At 38.0% G+C, this 18,028-nt stretch overlaps 1 protein-coding gene and 1 pseudogene across 1 annotated transcript in view; one reads left to right on the top strand and one right to left on the bottom strand.

Moving 5' to 3' along the window:
* Itfg1 (integrin alpha FG-GAP repeat containing 1) overlaps nucleotides 1–18,028 on the top strand; it is a 123,870-nt gene that overhangs the window by 28,321 nt on the left and 77,521 nt on the right. Inside the window, exon 6 of the mRNA XM_021170171.2 lies at nucleotides 6,566–6,660. Coding sequence (XP_021025830.1) covers nucleotides 6,566–6,660 — 95 coding nt within the window. The remainder of the gene's footprint in view (nucleotides 1–6,565; nucleotides 6,661–18,028) is intronic.
* The window catches only part of LOC110300111, a 577-nt pseudogene continuing 448 nt past the window's right edge, over nucleotides 17,900–18,028 (bottom strand).

The following is an 18,028-nucleotide window of genomic DNA, read 5'->3' as shown; positions in this document are numbered from 1 at the left end:
ATTGGCAGGATCAATATAGTAAAAATGGCTATCTTGCCAAAAGGAATCTACAGATTCAATGCAATCCCCATCAAAATTCCAACTCAATTCTTCAACAAATTAGAAAGAGCAATCTGCAAATTCATCTGGAATAACAACAAACCTAGGATAATTTTTCAATTTTTAAACAACTTTTCACAGTTTCTTCATTTCTTTTATTTAAGTCACAAGTTTTGTGTTTAATGAAATGAGAAAATGCTATTATTTTTATACTCGTTTAATTGTTGTATTCTGAAAGCAAGACCACTCTGTCTTTTATTATACTTGTTAAATGAATTATTACATTATATTCCAAAGAAAGAAAGGAAGAAAGACAGGCAGACAGACAGACAGAAATATCTGAAGCTTTCTGCATGTTCTCTTTTGTACCAAACACTAACTCTTATTATGTGCTTGGCCCTGACTTTCTTGAGCAGTTAGCATTTGGTGTTGAGGTGATCAATGATAAGTGGGCAGATCAGAAGTCATTTCAAATAGCTGTTACCATAGGCAACCAAAAGCTACCTTGGCACTAATTACGTGTAAATCTATCCTTTGATAAATGCTATTCTTTGAGATAAAAGGTGATGATGCCCACAAATTAGAACACTTTGACATAATTATGTTTTCTGTGGGGGAAGTTAATTGAAATCTGCAAAGGTCAAGAAGCATTAGTGAGTAAACTTAATACCAGCTTGAAAATCTCCATTTTATTTTCATCTCTACCCTTCCTTCTGTTTTAATCAGCAGTGTGTGACATTAACCTTCAAGAGCAGCTGAACACTTACATGAGATTACAGTTTATATCTGTTCACTCGCCTGCATAATATGCAGCCTGTTTTTTATTTCCAAAAGGCTGTGATATAAATTGAGCAATTTCAAAGATGAAAGAAGTAAATTTTATTGTCCCTATAGATTTCAGTAATTTAATTACGATTGAGCCATCCTAAAATGCACTGCCAAAATAAACAGCATCTTATCCCTGACTCCTTCGTCAGCTGTCAAAATAATGCCAGCATAAAAACAGCAGGGCATACTCAAGTAGAAACTGTAAAGCACTATGAGAAATTGAATGTTGGTCTGAACTAAGAGTACAATTAGTGCTGTTTAGGAGTTTCACATTTAGACATTAAGAGGGACTCAGAAAAAGAGAGGAAATGGTTGGGATTGGGGCTGTCTCTGGCAGCCCAAACAGCAACAGCCCCATCTGACAAAAGCCACTGGCCGCCTGGTTCCTTATGTTTCAAAAGAAGGCAGAAAGCTAGACTTTGTGCAGAATCTGATAGGTTAAGGGTTTGGGTAGTTTTGTTATTTATAACCACAGTGAGCTTAGGACAATTTAGGAGCTATGGAATGTGAAAGAAGATTATAAAGAGACTTTTTCTTTCTTTAGGGAAATAAAGTTGTCACTTGACAAATACTTTTTCTTTTACCATATTCAACCTTCTAAAAATGAATTATGTTGTTCTATGTTTTTGCTTTCCAAAAATATCAAAATCAGCCACACATAAAACCTTGTTGCCTGGTGGACTCACCAGTTGATATAGATCTAAAGACAGTGACTTCCCTCTCCTAGAATCCCACCAGCAGGGAGGTGTTGTGCCTCAAGAGTCCCTCTCCAATCTATGACTGGCTGTAGGTAGGTTCTGTCTTGACACCTTGGACAGCCAAGTCTCTGTGCTCACTCACTGCCACCCATTGTAAAGAGAACTTTCCTGAACTAATACCAAAAGCAATGTACAGTCACCATTCTGGTAAAGTATGTCTTTACTCATGGTGTCTCTAATTTGCATTTTCCTGTTGACCAGTGGTGGTGTACACCATCAATGTATGAAGTAGCTATTTTTTTGTTTTCCTTATTGTTGGTTTGTTGTTTTAAGATTTATTATTCTTATTATTTTAAATTTTATGTATGTGTTGTGCCTGTGATTGCTGGTATCCACAAAGACAAGAGGCACGGGATTTCTTGGAGCTGGAATTATGAGCAGTTGTGAGTTGCCTGATGTGGGTGCTGAGAACCAGACGAGGGGCCTCTGCAGGAGCAATGCACTCCTCTGTTCACTGTAAATCCCTGGCTCCAGCCCCTCGGCTTAGTTTCTCTTTTTTAGTTGACGGGTTGTGGGTTTTGGTGGGGTGTTTTTCTTTTCATTTGTTTTGGAATTTTGAGCCTGGCCAGGAGGTCATAATGTTACACAGGCTGACCTCAAGTTCATTACCCTTCTGCCTAAGTCTCCTGAGTGCTCAAATTAGAGGCATTTATCACCATGCCCAGCACTTGAAAGTCTTTGGAATAGTTTCTAGTCATTTGCCCAATTTAAAAATAGATTGTGGGGTGGTTAGATGGGTGACTGGGTAAAGCATATCCCATGTGAGCTAAGAGCAGTAGATCCCTAGATCTCACACAAAAACCAAGTGGGCACAGTGGCCACCTATAATAATCCCAGAAAGTAGAAGATAGAAAAAGAACTCCCTGGCTAGGCAGACTATATGAGTGAAAAATGTAAACCTGTGCCTCCACATACACCCACAACATGCACGCATATGCAGTAGCTTGTGTCAAGTTAACATGAACACCAGCCAGAACAAATTGACTCATCATCAACTTGACATCACTATTCAACCTTTCTTTTATTGTCCATTTCAAGATCTCAATAGCAACATTATAATATAAAACACAGAAATAACTTACAAACTCCCAGTCTTTACAAAATCCCAAGTCTCTTGAAAATTCCCAAGTCTCTACCTGTGGGCTCTTGCAAAATCAAAACTTAGTTAAATATTATTCTGCTCAACAATAGAAGAACCAAGCACAGTTACATTCAAATCAAAGCTTTGCACAACTATGTAAATCTCAGTGTCAGACTTCTGAGGCTCACAGTCTTCTAGGCACCAAAAAGCATGGCCACACGACCCATAGCTCATGTCAAAGGCTTAGGCTAGCTCTGCTCCACAGCTGCTGCTATTCTTGGCAGTTGTGCCATGGTATTGACATCCCTAAAATGTTGTCATCTTCAATGTAGCTAGGATGCACCTTCACCAGGAGCCTCTTCTGGGCTTTCTTCTGGGACTCTGAGTCTACCATATAGTCCTTGCCTTCTTCCCATAATCCCTTCAGTCATGGGGCTTCTATGTCAACTAAAGCTGTATCTTTACCAACAGCCACTCCTAGTCTCTCACAGTGCAAATCTCTACTGCTCTGCTTGACGCCTTAATTCCTTCAAAACCAGTACCACCTGGGAAACTCCTACATATTGCCAAACTTACTGCTAGCACAAGGTATAGTCTTGACCCTTATGAATCAGTTTCTTTGTGCTGACTCAGCAGCAACACTTACCAGTAGATTTTGCCTCAGTGGTACTAGTATCTTCTTAGTTACAACTGATTTTTCAGCCCCATCTGGCCAGTATCAGTTTTTCCAGAAAAGCAAAGGTTTCATGTTAGTGGTTCTTAATTCAAAGTATTGGAGGGACTTTGAAAGGTCCCTCTGAAAGTTTATAGGCCAGGCCTCCATCTCAGCATCATATCTAAGTGTTCCCACAACAGCTCATTGAACTCTAAACTCTCTGGCTTTTCTGGCTCAACGTTCCAGAGTCCTTCTATAATCTTTCCCAAAACATGTCACATAGTAATACCCCAACTCCTAATAATAATCTTAGTTACTTTTCTATTGCTGTGATGACCAAAAGCAACGTGGGCAGGGATGGGATTATTTCATCCTGTATTATTTCATCCTACAGGTTGTCATGATTCCAGAAAGTCGGGGCAGAAACTGAAACAGAAGCCACAAAAGAATATGCTTACTAGCTTAATCCTTCATGGCTTGATCAGCATGTTTTCTTATAGTACCCAGAACTACCTGAGGCAGGGGTGGGGTGGGTCTGGTTGAGGGCACCACTCACTGAGCAGTGGTCTCTTTCACATCCACCATAAATCAAGAAAATGTACCTGCAAGCAGTGTGATGGGGCAATTTTAGTTGTGATTCTTTTCTTCTTGTGTAATTCTGATCTGTGGTAAGTTAACATAAAAACTTATCAGCACATACTGTTTTCACCATCTTTGATGCACAAAGTCATTTAATTTCTAATGGTGTAGCTTACCTATTTGCCTTTTCAAATGATTTATTAATTTATTTTAGTATTTGAGTATATGTTAGTGCATCACATGCATGCCTAGTGCTTGAGGAGTTCAGAATAGGTAATTGAATCCCCTATAGTTATGGCTGGATATAAACTGCCAGATGGGTTCTGGGAATCAAACCCCAGTCCTCTGCAAGAGTAACTCTTCTTATCCACTGAGCCAACTCGCCAGCCCCCATTCATTTGCTGTGTCATGTGGGGACAAGGGAGACAAGATCTATAAAGTCTTTGCCAAGGGTATGATGTCACATATTTTTAATCCCTGCACTGAGGAGGCAAAGACAGGTAGATATCTGTGGTTTCTATGCCAGCCTTGGATACATATTGAGACTCTGTCTCAGAAAGAAAAAAAAAAAAAAAAACTTTTTTTAATTACCATATCTAACACTGTTAGTATTTCCCTTGCATTTCCTTGTAGGAATGTTATAGTTTAAGCTTTGGGTACACTTAATATTATGCACATAGTGTGAGACAGACTGCAAATCCATTCTCAGGCTCCAAGTAATCATCATCCTTTAAACCACTGTGTGGGGAAAAAAATTGCTTGCTAGGCCACTATGAGCTAACATGAAACATCTTTTAGACGAAAGCAGGAAAACCTTTATGACCTTGTAGTACTAAAAGAATAAGTACTAAAAAGAAAAGAGAAGGAGTGGGCTGCATCAACACTCAAAACTGGTTTTCTGAGATCACCATCAGGAAACTGAAAAACAGCCCTGAGACTGGGAGACAGACTAAAAGATAGCTAATATCCAAAGAACGCATATGAATCAATAATAAAGCAATAAAAGTATAATTTAAGTATCAGCAGATGGTTTGAAAAGTTATTTCCCCAGTGAAAAACTACAAATGGTCAAGAAATGTTTGTAATTGCGCCAGAAGTTCTTTTATTAAGAATTGTTTTGGCTATTCTGGGTTCTTTGACTTTTCTGGATGAATTTGAGAATTGCTGTTTCCATGTCTTTGAAGAACTGTCTTGGGATTGATGGGGACTGCACTGAATTGGTAGATTGTTTTTGGTAGGATGGCCATTTTTACTATGTTAATTCTGCCAATCCATGAGCACGGGAAATCTCTCCATTTTCTGAGATCTTCTTCAGTTTCGTTCTTGAGAGACTTGAGATTCTTGTCATACAGATCTTTCACTTGTCTGGTTAGAGTTACCCCAAGATATTTTATATTATTTGTGACTATTGTGAAGGGTGTTGTTTCTCTAATTTCTTTATCAGGCCATTTATCCTTTGTATAAGATCCTTTCCCAATCTATTGGTGGCCTTTTTGTCCTATTGACAGTGTCTTTTGCCTTACAGAGGCTTTGCAATTTTATGAGGTCCCATTTGTTGATTCTTGATCTTACAACACAAGCCATTGCTGTTCTGTTCAGGAATTTTTCCCCTGTGCCCATCTCTTTGAGGCTTTTCCCCACTTTCTCCTCTATAAGTTTCAGAGTCTCTGGTTTTATGTGGAGTTCCTTGATCCACTTAGACTTGAGCTTTGTACAAGGAGATAAGAATGGATCAATTTGCATTCTTCTACATGATAACTGCCAGTTGTGCCAGCACCATTGTTGAAAAGGCTGTCTTCTTTCCACTAGATGGTTTTAGCTCCCTTGTCAGAGATCAAGTGACCATAGGTGTGTGGGTTCATTTCTGGGTCTTCAATTCTATTCCATTGATCTACCTGTCTGTTGCTGTACCAATACCATGCAGTTTTTACCACAATTGTTCTGTAGTTGAGGTCAGTCATGGTGATTACCCCCAAGGTTCTTTCATTGTTGAGAATAGTTTTTGCTATCGTAGGTTTTCTGTTATTCCAGGTGAATTTGCAAATTACCCTTTCTAACTCCGTGAAGAATTGAGTTGGAATTTTAGTTTTGGTTTTTAAGACAGGGTCCAACTGAGTAGCACTGACTGGCCTGGTACTCACTATGTAGACCAAGCTGGCCTTCAACTCAGAGACCTATCTCTGCCTCCCAAATACAGTCATGCCCAGTCTAAGAATGTGGTTCTGGTGGATGCCTGTTTCATTTTGAATGAACTTGAAAATGTAATGAGAGAGGCTGTATGTAAAGTACCTGAATGCTGTGTGTACATTTATATGACTTGACCTGAAGTGCAAAATACTAAGGTGCCAAATTTGTGGTTGCCAAAGGAAGGAAATAAGGAGTGACTAATACATTTGAAAATTTCTTTCTCAGAAGAAAATGTTTAGGATTTTGAGAGAAGCAATGATTTTACACTGTGAACACACTAAAACCCATTGGATTATATACACTAAAAATGTCGATTTAATAGTATGTAAAATATAGCCTAATAAAAATATTTAAAATTATTATATAGCCAATATTTTATACTTTAAAACAATATTTATAAGATACTCATCCTAAGAAAATTGTGGCTTTTTATTTTAGAGATTTATCATGGCATCCTGCCTTGACCACTAAGAGTAAAATGCGAGATCCACATTCCCATGCATTTATTGATCTGACTGAAGATTTTACAGCAGGTGAGTTGCACAGAAATGAAATATTCGCTTTGATCTACCTAAAAATTATTGAATTTTATATCATCTTAAGAATCATTTCTTAATTCTTATATGTTATGAACAAGTTTAAAAGTTATGATATAAAATAAGTAGCAAAAGTTTGACATACTGAATAAGAGGTAGTATTTAGTGTCATAAATATGACCTCAGTTCTTACAGCTTTTGTTATATGTTAAGCACCTTACAATTATGTCCCCACTGTTTAGAAATTTTTGATAATTTAAATATATGTTGCTCAATATTTCTTTCCCTTTAAATTTAAATATTTTTAATAGTAAATTAATGGTTGAAAAACATTTAGCTTGTAGACTGAGAACTGACATTTATGAACCTTTGTTGAATGGAGTACACTTGCTGGTCAGTACACTACCACTGAGCTGCTTCTTCAGGTCTGAGAATTTTTAATTACAGAAAACTTTAAAACATAAAATACTATAATATGTACACATTTAACCATCACCTATCTTGAATAATTATAAATGCTGCACATATACCACCCATATGTCCTTTTACCCCAGAAAACGTTTTTTAAAAATTACAAACTTATCATTTCATTTGAGAGCACTTGAATGTGTATTTCTAAGTGATAAGATGGGTCTTTTTAAAGGCTTATTTCTTTTTATTTTATATGTATAAGAGTTTTCTCTACATGTATGTCATGCACCTAATGCATGCCACCTGAGGCTAGAAGAGAGCACTGGAACCTGAGGCTGAGATGATGGTAAGCCACCATCTGGACCTGAACCCTGGTTCTCTGAAAGAGCAGCAAGTGCTGTTGACCAGTTGAGCCATGTCTTCAGTCCCAAGAATATTTTTTTCTGTATTTCCATCAATAGATTATTCTGAATTCAAAATATTTTATAATGATCTAGTATCAAATATGTAGTCATTATGCAGAATATCCCTATATACTTCTAAATTTTACTCTTTATCAAATTAGGAACTTAACAGAATACCACACAGACAAAAAAGAAATGCTATCAGTTTGCAGAAATTTCTCTATTCTGTCCCCATGGTATTACTTTCTATGTTACTCTGTTCTTATGTTTCCGTAGTTAGATTTGGATTCCTGACCATATCCTGGCCATAGTCTGTGTTTTAGCTCATTAAGAAGATAAATACTTTTTTCCTCTATTCTGATGTTAAAAATGAACACTGTTTTCAACTCTTCTGAGCACAGATTATTATAATACTGTCATGGTTCTAAGGAACCATGATGGTCATTGCCAAAGCCGTTGTTTCAGTAGGTGTATTAGTCAGGGTTCTTTAGAGTCGCAGAACTTAAGGAATGTCTTTATATTAAAGGACTTTATTGTAATGACTTATAGACTACAGTTCAACTAACCCAACAATGGGCAGCTGTGAATTGGAAGTCTAATAATGTAGTAGTTGCTCAGTTCCACTTGGCAAGTTGTTTCAGCCAGTCTTCTGTATAAGCTGGAGCCCTGAAGGAGTAGGTTTCAACAGATGTGCTGGCAAGTCAGTACAAGCAGGCAAAGAAGAGTGAGTCTTCCTTCTTCCAATGTCCTTATGCCTTATGTAGGCTTCCAGCAGAAGCTGTGGTCCAGGTTAAAGGTATGTACATGCCAGGATTTGGAATTTGCTCTGTCCCAGGCTGGCCTTGAACTCAAAGATCTGCTTGCCCCAGTTTCCTGAGATTAAAGCCATGTATTACCTTGCCTTGACCTAAGCTTTTCTTGGCCACTATGCCTCAATATCTGGATCAAAAGCCTGTGTCATCCCATGTCAAGATCTAGGTCAGAATCTGTGTCTTCCAGTGTCAAGATCTGGATCCATTATAGATGTCAACCAGGAACAGCCATCACAGTAGGAGTTGACAACCAGGAATAGCCCTCACAGGAGGAGTGGCACTGTTGACTTTGTCTTCTGCTCCTCTTCGTAGTTGGGATTGTTCTTTAATAAAAAAAATGCTGCCTTATCTTTTAGTCACCTGAAGTATAACTGAGACAGGCAATAAATGACTAAAGGTGTTTGTCCCATCAATTTTTGGGCAATCAAAGACACATAATTCAAATTTCCAATAATGTTTTAATTCAGGAATCGAGTTGCAAATTATTAAGCCATGCCTGGATACTGCTAACAATAAATAGCTTCTTTTAAAAGTATTGTGTAGCCAGGTGTGCTAATGTTTGCTTATAACCCTAGCATATAGCCAGGGCAGGAAGATAACGAGTTCCAGGCTGCCTTGGACTGACTTTACAGACTTTCTCAAAAAACCAAATCAAGTATTTCATGGCTGGCAATAAAGCACACCAATTAAAGGCACCTGCAGCCAAGTGTGACCTGAGTTCAATCCCTAGGACTCAAATTCTCAGCAGACCTCCCCATGCTTGCCATGGCACATGCAATATACACAAAATATAGAAGCTTGTGGTTATTTAATGAGCTATATATTATTCCAGTACCTTGTTCTATGTATAGTTGTCACAAGTTCCTCAGTAAGAATTCCTGAAAAGGAAATGCATGGTAACCAAGTGTATGCATCTCCAAGGAGGCAAATGCTGCTGTGTTGTCCTGTAGCAAGGCTCCTGGGAGCTCAAGTTCCCAACTTTGTTATTGCTGTTACTTTTGTTAAATTATTGCCAGTTTGGTATGTAAAAATAGATTGATTTATTTTAATTTTCACATACATATCTCAGATTATCATCATCTTATTATTGATGATTTGATGGGTATCTGTTGAATTAATGATCATACTTGAATAGCAGAATGGTACCTAAACAGGCTAGCATATTACATTTTCACGTGCTTTTTTTTTATAGTCTTATGGTCTATCCATACATATATAACAGAAATGCGGTCATTTGCTTGTACATCAACTTATTGCAGCAAAAGAAATCAGCCTTGCCATCTACTTAGCTCCTGCCTTCAAAATACAAGAGTAGTGTCAGAATCTAGGCCCATGTCTACCACACGACCTATTATTTCTCCAGATACTCTTGATTTGGGGGTTTGATTTTACAGTGAAAATATTTGAGGCAATAGATGGACATGCATACATGTGAGAATGTATTATTAGTTTGGCCTTATAGCTTGAGAATAACCTTAGAATTGTCATAAGATACCACTACATTCATTATTCTACATTCAGAAATTTAAATTTGACCTTTTAATGTGCTAATTTATAACTTAAATATTTTAAAACTCAATAGCATTTCTAGTCATACAGTCTCTTCATTTTTCCTCTTATATACTTGGTGGTCATATGCTTTAAATATTATCTATATATTAATACTGCCATGCCCTGATACAAAACTGATAAATTTTCAGAATGGTCTGCTCTATGAATTCAATAACATCATATATATCTGCTTGAGAGCCATGTCTACCTCTGCGTGTGTCTGATACACTGTTTTTCAAACTCCATTCCTAATCTTTCCTCCTAAACCTGCATGGCCTCAAACCTTCACATCCCATTAACAGCAGTTCTGCAGAACACTGAAGTCATGTTAGCTGTCTCTGTCTATAAACCTAATGCTAATAGTGTTAGGAAATTCTCTTCATACAGCCTTTAAGTATATACAACCTGGTCACTTCTCACTGCCTCCATAATACTCATCCAGGACCAAGGCTCCATCTTTCTACTCTGATATATCCCACTAACAGATACTTTTCCATGCATGACTGTTTTCCACAAACTACTGTGATCCACTTAAGATTATAAATCAGGTCATGGCATTCTTCTCAAAATCTTCCAGGAACTGTACATCATTCACAGAATTAGAAAAGGTCATATAAATTCTCTCCTCAGCCTCTACTGCATCTCTAAGTCTATTTTATTCTTTTCCCACCTCATGACTACACTGGCCATCTTTGTTCCTAACTTGCTGTTCACAGTCCCTCTCCCTTATTTTTTATTGAAAATATATGTTTTCATACAATTTATCTGTAACAGTTCCCATCTCCCAGATCCTCTTTTCCCCCATGTCCTTGCCTAGACATGGGACTGAATGAAGTGCCTCCTGCAAGCACACTGTCAACTGAGCTGTACCCTGCCCCAGTACACACACACACACACACACACACACACACACACACACACACACACACTTTTTAAAACATTTTGTTGTGGTGGTGGTGGTTGTGGTTGTTGGGACAAGTTCTCAATGAGTTCTCAAAATACTCTTCATCTTCCTAATGTTTTATTGGGATTGTCTTTCTCTCCAGCGAGGCCTGCCCCCCTCCCCTGCAATGCTTCAGTCCTCTCCTGGGTCCTGTTCTCTTTACTTCTTTCCCCAAAGTCCTACCACCTGCTAAAATGTCAAGTATTAAGGTTGGTAAGGGCAGAGACTTTGGGTTGTCCTATTCTCTATTATTTTTCAAGAGACTAGAGCAGATCCTACACCAAATGGGGACTTGATGGGTATCTGTTGAATTAATGATCACACTTGGGAAACAAAATGGTACCTAAACAGGCTACCATATTGCATTTTCAAGTGCTCAATCTATTCCTGAGAAATGTATCTTTCACCTGCAGATTTAGCATATAGCAAAGGCAAATTCTTTATAAAATTATTATATATTTGCAGAAGTTTAAGCATTGTTTTTTGTTGTTGTTCTTTGTTTTGGTTGGGTTAAGTTTTGTATGGTTTTGATGTGTAGTGTGATGTGGGAATTTGATATAGGTGTCCGTGCCTTCAAGTTACAAAAATGATCTTGCTTTTCTTTCTTCCTGCTGGATTCCAGATGGGCATCACTGTGCCTAGTTAAGCATTCAGAAAGGATTTCTCAGAAACATATAAAAAGCTTAGAAAGTTTGGCTATGTTAGACCTATCTAAGCATATATTAAAAATGATGAGGATCTTTTTGATTATTGTTTTTCTTTTTTAATTCAAATTAAGCCTCTCTAACCTTATGATACTATAAGGTGGCAATCTGATTCACTGTGAAATACATTCTCTTTGAAATAACTCCAATTCTGTTCTAAATAAAAGGTGATTTTTATCAGCAAAGATGAAGAGACCTGTTTACTAAAAGCTGCACTTCTTTCTATTATTGTCGTTTATGTTCTTTGATAAGGATGGGACACCAGAGAAACAAAGTAATAGAGAATGTTTTATTACAAGTATGTTATCACTTTCCTAATGCCAACAGATGTTTTTTACTAAACATTTTAAAGAGAAATTATATAAAGATGTTATTCTTTTGTGGCAGCATTTTTTATTGAAAATAGATTTTTTTCATACAATATATTCTGATAATAGTTCCCATCTCCCAGATCCTCCATGACCCTCCACCTACCCAAAGCCACGCCCTTTCATTTTTTTCTCATTAGTGTACTAACAGGCATCTAAATATAATAATAAAATGAGATCAAATAAAACCAAATAGACCGGAATAAGGTAAAACAAACAAACTACCAAGAGAAAAAAAAGAGAGGAAGAGAAGCCTGAGAAGCCCCCCGCCCTGGTAGGGCCTGTGCATACTGTCTGTATGAGATCGTATGTATGTCAGCCCTGCTGGGTTTAGAACGCCTTGTTTACTTGGTGTCCTCCATCCCCTCTGGCTCTTACAATCTTCCCACCTCTTCTTCTGAACAGTTTGCTGAGCCCTGAAGGAGGAAAGATTTAATGGAGACATCCCATTTGGGACTGAGTGAGATTCCGAGGGATCTCACTCTCTGCACTTTGTTCCCTTGTGTGTATCTGTGTTTGTTTCCATTTATTACCGGAAAAAGGTTTTCTGATGATGTCTCATTGAGACACTGATCTATGGGCATAGCAGACTGTCACTAGTAGTCATATTATTGCTATGTTCCCTAAGCAGAACAATAAGTAGTATTTAGATTTCCCTGATGTTTCGGGCATATCTCATCTCAGATTCTTAGCCACTCAAGCAATGTCAGGCATGGGTTCTGTCTCATGAACTGGGCCTTAAACCTAATATATAGATCTACAAATCTACTAAGTAGATCTATATTTTAAAAATTAACTCTGGTATATAGATCTATATATTAATAGTAAATCTAATATAGACATTTATAAATCTAACCTGGTATTGGCTGGTTACAATATTCTGCCACTGTTGCACCAGAGTAGCATGCAGGCAGGTCTCCATTGTAGATCAGAGGATTTGTAGCTGGGTTGATGTTTGCCTTTCTCCTCAGGCCATGTGCAAAGTACCTTCCAGCACCATGAACACAAGTCAGTAGGGATGAAAATTCTAGGTAGGCACCAAGTCAACTTCTCTATGTTCACTGAATTAAATAGGTTTGTATTCAGCAATAGGGACTTAACATCATTTTGTTGAGAGCAACCCATGGCCTTGGAAATACTTTGATTGTTTAAGGTTGTCCCCGGAGTCCTTTGGCCAACAACTCCATTAGATATAACCTTTTCCTGGAACTAGAGGTTTCATTTAGTGAAGAGAGATGTCTAATTGAGGCTTTGTCTCACTCATTATTTGGTTTATTCCATTTAGATTTCTTTTAGAAGCTTCTACTGTGTTTGGTTTCCATACAACCTCTCAAGTGGCTCTTAGTTTTAGCTACCCCCCCCCATATTCTTTCTCTCACTTCCTCTTTCTTCCCCATCCCTGTATTTCCTTCCTCACCTCCATCTGCCTCCCTCGTTGATCTTTTTGTTCTAGTACTGCTCACCCCTAGGCCCAAATCCATCCATAACTATATGTTCTACTTCTGCCTTCCTAAGAAAATCCATCTCTCCCCACTAGTCCCTTACTCTATACTAACCTCTGTGATTGTAGCCTGCTTTGATTGTAGACTACTTATCAAAGGATTCAACTAACATTGTGGCAGTATTATAATGACTACGTTATCTAGCAAGTCAAGGTCTTCTAAAGCATTTAATTTACTACTGTCCTTTTAGTCTTTCCCTTAAATATTTTGGTGTTTTGAAAAAGAATGGCTCCCATAGGTTTATATATTTGAATTCTTAGTCACTGGAGAGTTCCACTATTTGAGAAGGATTTGGAGGTTTATCTTTGTTGGAGTAAATGTGTCACTGGGAGTGGGCTTTGACATTTCAAAAACCTTATTACATGTTGGAGCATCTTCGGGGTATATGCCCAGGAGTGGTATAGCTGGTATAGCATGGGGCCTCCCATGAATTCCCAGCTGGACAAAAATATAATTATCCTATGACTTGAAACAGAGTTTCTATAGAGAACCACAAAGCTAGCTATGTTATGTTTAAAAAGCACCTTATAAATATATGTATGCTTCATGGTATGGAGAGTGTACTGTAGTGAATTATAGACAGAAAATAATAGTCAATTTCTCAGTTTTCTCTCATGGAAACTGCTTCCTTTAAAACTATGTCTCTCTTCATCATTTTTTTTTTTCAAGAGGATAAGGCCTAGTTTGGGATAGGGTCTTGCTGGATATGTCAGGGTGGTCTCCAATTAATGATTCTCCTGCCTCGAGTATCTAAGGGCTGGTATTTCCAGTGTGGGCTACTCACTTGGCTTCCTTCCTTTTGTTGTTGTTTTCTTTTGTTTAAAGCTGGCATAGACTCGGGCCTCTCCATCCAAGGCAAGCACTGTGCCTCTGAGCTATAAGCCCAGCATTTTAAGTGTTCTTTTTTATTATTCTGTTTTTATGTTTATGTGTTTGGTGCCTGTGGAAGACAGGAGAAAGTGACTGATCCTGTGACTTTGGACATAGAGTGGTTGTGAGCCACCCCACGTGGGTACAGGGAGTTGCACTTAGGTCCTTTGGAAGAGAAGCAAATACTCCCAACCACTGAGCCATTTCTCCAGCACCCTTGCTTTGTTATTTTGGATGCATGCGTGTTGTTCCTGCTTGTGCGTATGCTTACCATGTGTGTGCACGGCTTATAGAGGCCAGATAAGGGTACCAGATCTTGAACTTGAGTTCAAGTTTTCAGCTGCCATGTGGTATGGGGAACTGAACCTGGTTCTCTGCAGGAGTAGGGAGTCCTTTTAGCCATTGAGCTATCTGTCCAGTTCCTCATTAAGCATTACTAAGGAAGAAAATAAAATATTGCTGTTTGTGAAATCATATTTAATAGTTTTGGGTTCTTTACATTTTTTGTTTGTTAAAACAGCCCTTCATACTAGCTTGAACTGGCCTTGCACTTGTACCTATCCTCCTGCCTCAGCGTTTTAAATGCTGGGGATTATAGTGTGAGCCATCACACCTGGCAAAACTTCATCTAAGAGTGTTTCTTCATTCATCCTTTACCTCATTTTCACTGAATTTATTTTCCATTAACAGTTGGTATCAGTTGGTTTATTTGTATCTTGGTAGCAGTTCTTTGACTCTCTGCAGCCTGTCTGAATGTCCCTTGCTCTCTAACATGGACCTGCAATGAGAGTTCTACCTAGTTCTTTGCTGATAGAAAATGTTTCACATTCTAGATTGTATTGAGCCTAATCCATGTGCATAATGTGGACTACTAGGTTTGTCTCTCTGATAAATGTTCACTGAAGCATTATCTGATTCATAAGCTTCACCTGCGCATAACAGGAATGTTGAAGTTGTATTAGCTCACTGATGTCACCAGGGCTCCATTTAGTACCCGGGTAAAAGAATAAATGACACTTTGGGGTTGTGGTTATCATTTCGAATGGAATGCCTACCAGCAGATCAAATTCTTCTGCTGTCAGAAAGGATCTGATTCATTTGAGGATGTTACTGCCTTTGTGGCCTTAACTGCTAGCTTCATTTATTTTCAGGGAGCAGAATAGAAAAGACAATATTCTCTTCTTAGGAGCAGATTGCCTCAATTACATCCAGGTTTTTATAAGTCTACATCATTACAGAAAGTAAGTGCTAACTGAAGTGAGCCAAGCCAGCTTACAGACAGCTAAGCACTGATACCAGCTCAGGCTGAGCTGGTACATACTTGAAGAGGGTTATAGTGACTGAAGAAGGGCAATTCCTCAGGCCGGGACCTGTCTGAACATTCCCAATAGCCAGCAGCACAGTTTGTGCTCAGTATTCCAGAAACAGCTTGGACTCTCTCACATCATTCAGACCTTGTCTCTTCCTTTTCTTTTTCTGTGTCATGCTTCTCAACATATCACTGTTCCTAATCACTGCTCAGTCCACACTGAAACTGAAGAAAGGGGAAGTTACACTTTTCCATATGCACTGTTTTCAGAAGTTGAATGGGGTACATGATAAGTCATATAAATGAAAAACAGCTTGTGGATTGGAAGAATATTTGCAAGTCCTATCTGTGATAAAAGATTAATATGAAAATTATAACAAATTTATATAACTTAATTGAATTATGAATGGCCATATAGCATGAAAATACAATGTAGAATAGGCAGCCAGTATAAGACAAGGCCGTCAGTATGACTAATCATCAGACATAGAGAAAAAATTATTTACTCTGTTGGTGGGAATGTAGATTGGTATAGTCATTATGAAAAAAAAGTATGGAAATTTATTTTAAAGCTAAAAATAGAATGCTGCATAATCTAGTCCTCTAAGGTACGCTGTAGAGGGCTTTACATTATTGTAGTGTCAGTGGGACCTGTCTTAGTTAGGATTTTATTGCTGTGAAGAGACACCATGACCACAGCAACTCTTCTAAGGAAAACATTTAATTGGGACTGACTTACAGTTTCACTAATTTAGTCCATAAATCATCATACTGGGAAGCATGGCAGCATGCAGGCAGGCATGGTGCTGGAGAAGTTCTATACTGTAATCTATAGACAGCAAGAAGAGACTGCTTTGAGCATCTGTGACCTCAACCCCCATCCCATAACGATGCACTGCTTCCAACAAAGCTACACTTATTCCAACTCCTATGGACCTATGGGGACCATTTTGATTCAAACCAACACAATACCAAGATTGTTAATTTTGTTGTAATATCAGTTACAACAGGCAGGATATAAGCTCTCTGGAGGCATTCGTCAACCTATGAATAGAAGATGATACTGTGAATTATGGAAGTTGTATGTGTAGAAGGTGTGTGCACACATATAGTGGAATGTTTTTCAGACTTAAAAAGAGATCTTATCTTTTGACATTACATAGATGGGCCAAAAAACATCAGACTGGAGATGGCTCAGTGGTTAAGAGCACTGGCTGTGGGCTGGAGAGATAGCTCAGTGGTTAAGAGCACAGACCGCTCTACTAGAGGTCCTCCTGAGTTCACTTCTCCATCTGTAATGGAATCTGATGCCCTCATCTGGTGTGTCAGCTACAGTGTACTCATATACATAAAATACTAAGTAAATCTTTAAAAAAAAAAAAAAGTAACTGGCTTATGTGATTAACACCTGTAGCCTAACAGCAGGGGAATAAGTAATGTGGCCTTTGTTCTACCTCAGCAGGAACTGTTCAGCTCTAACTTTCAGCCTGCTCCGTGAAGTCACAGGAAGAAAAAGGAACACTTTGAAAAGAGATTTTAGTGTTTATTTCTAAGTTGTAAAATGTTTCCTATGAAAGCTGTCTAAGAAAAAGGGGAGAAACTGAATAAAAAGGGGGGATACGGGAAAAAAATTCTTCCTTCCTCTCTTTGTCCTCAGTACTTCTTTTCAGAATATGTGATCACATGGTAAAAAGTTCATCACAAGTTCACACATAAAATCAAATCATAAATTAAAAAAGAAGTTTACAGCAGAGAATGTTTACATGCATATCCATTAGGAGTAATTATCCCGCTAAACATGCATCACCTGTCACAGTTCCTCAGGGCTTTGAGAGTTACAAACCATAACTAAGTTATTAGTGAAGGTTCATATAGATAAACCCAGTCAATCCTTTATCTTCTGTCCTAGCACCTACAATAAATCATTAGTTCCCTTTGTATGACCTTTGGTTAATGGTTTTACAGCCTCTTGGAATGTGCTCTGGGTAGTAGAAAGTCTGGTTCCTATCTAGAAGCAATTAACTGGTGACACAATGGGAGACTGGCAGAGCTCTCATTGAAGTTTTGACTATCAGAAGAGACCTAATAGCAATCCCACTATAAAAGAGCTTAATAAATACTTATATATTTTTAGAAATTCTTTTAAGATTATAAACAAATAAGTCCTCTATTTCTCTATATAGCACCACTACAAGGTCTTCATAGATCTGCAGAGATCTGCTCAAAAGGGTGGGCTAATACCTCATGACTGTCATGTATTTTTAATAATAACAGGAAAAGCATATTAGTAGCAGGGATCTTTACTAAAATATTTTTCTTTTTTTTTTTTTTTAACTTTATCTGTATTTATTTTATGCTGAATTTATTCCCGGGCCATGAGTTTTTGTTTCTTCAGTTTCTTCTGGGATATCTTTTTCTTCTGTGCAACCTCCTCTTCTGGCTTTGGAACGATCTATTCCTTCTCAGTGAGGATCATCTCAATGTGGCAGGG

The sequence above is a fragment of the Mus caroli genome, chromosome 8 (assembly GCF_900094665.2).
Source record: "Mus caroli chromosome 8, CAROLI_EIJ_v1.1, whole genome shotgun sequence".
In the NCBI taxonomy this organism is placed as follows: domain Eukaryota; kingdom Metazoa; phylum Chordata; class Mammalia; order Rodentia; family Muridae; genus Mus; species Mus caroli.
This window is presented reverse-complemented; position numbering and strand designations above follow the sequence as displayed.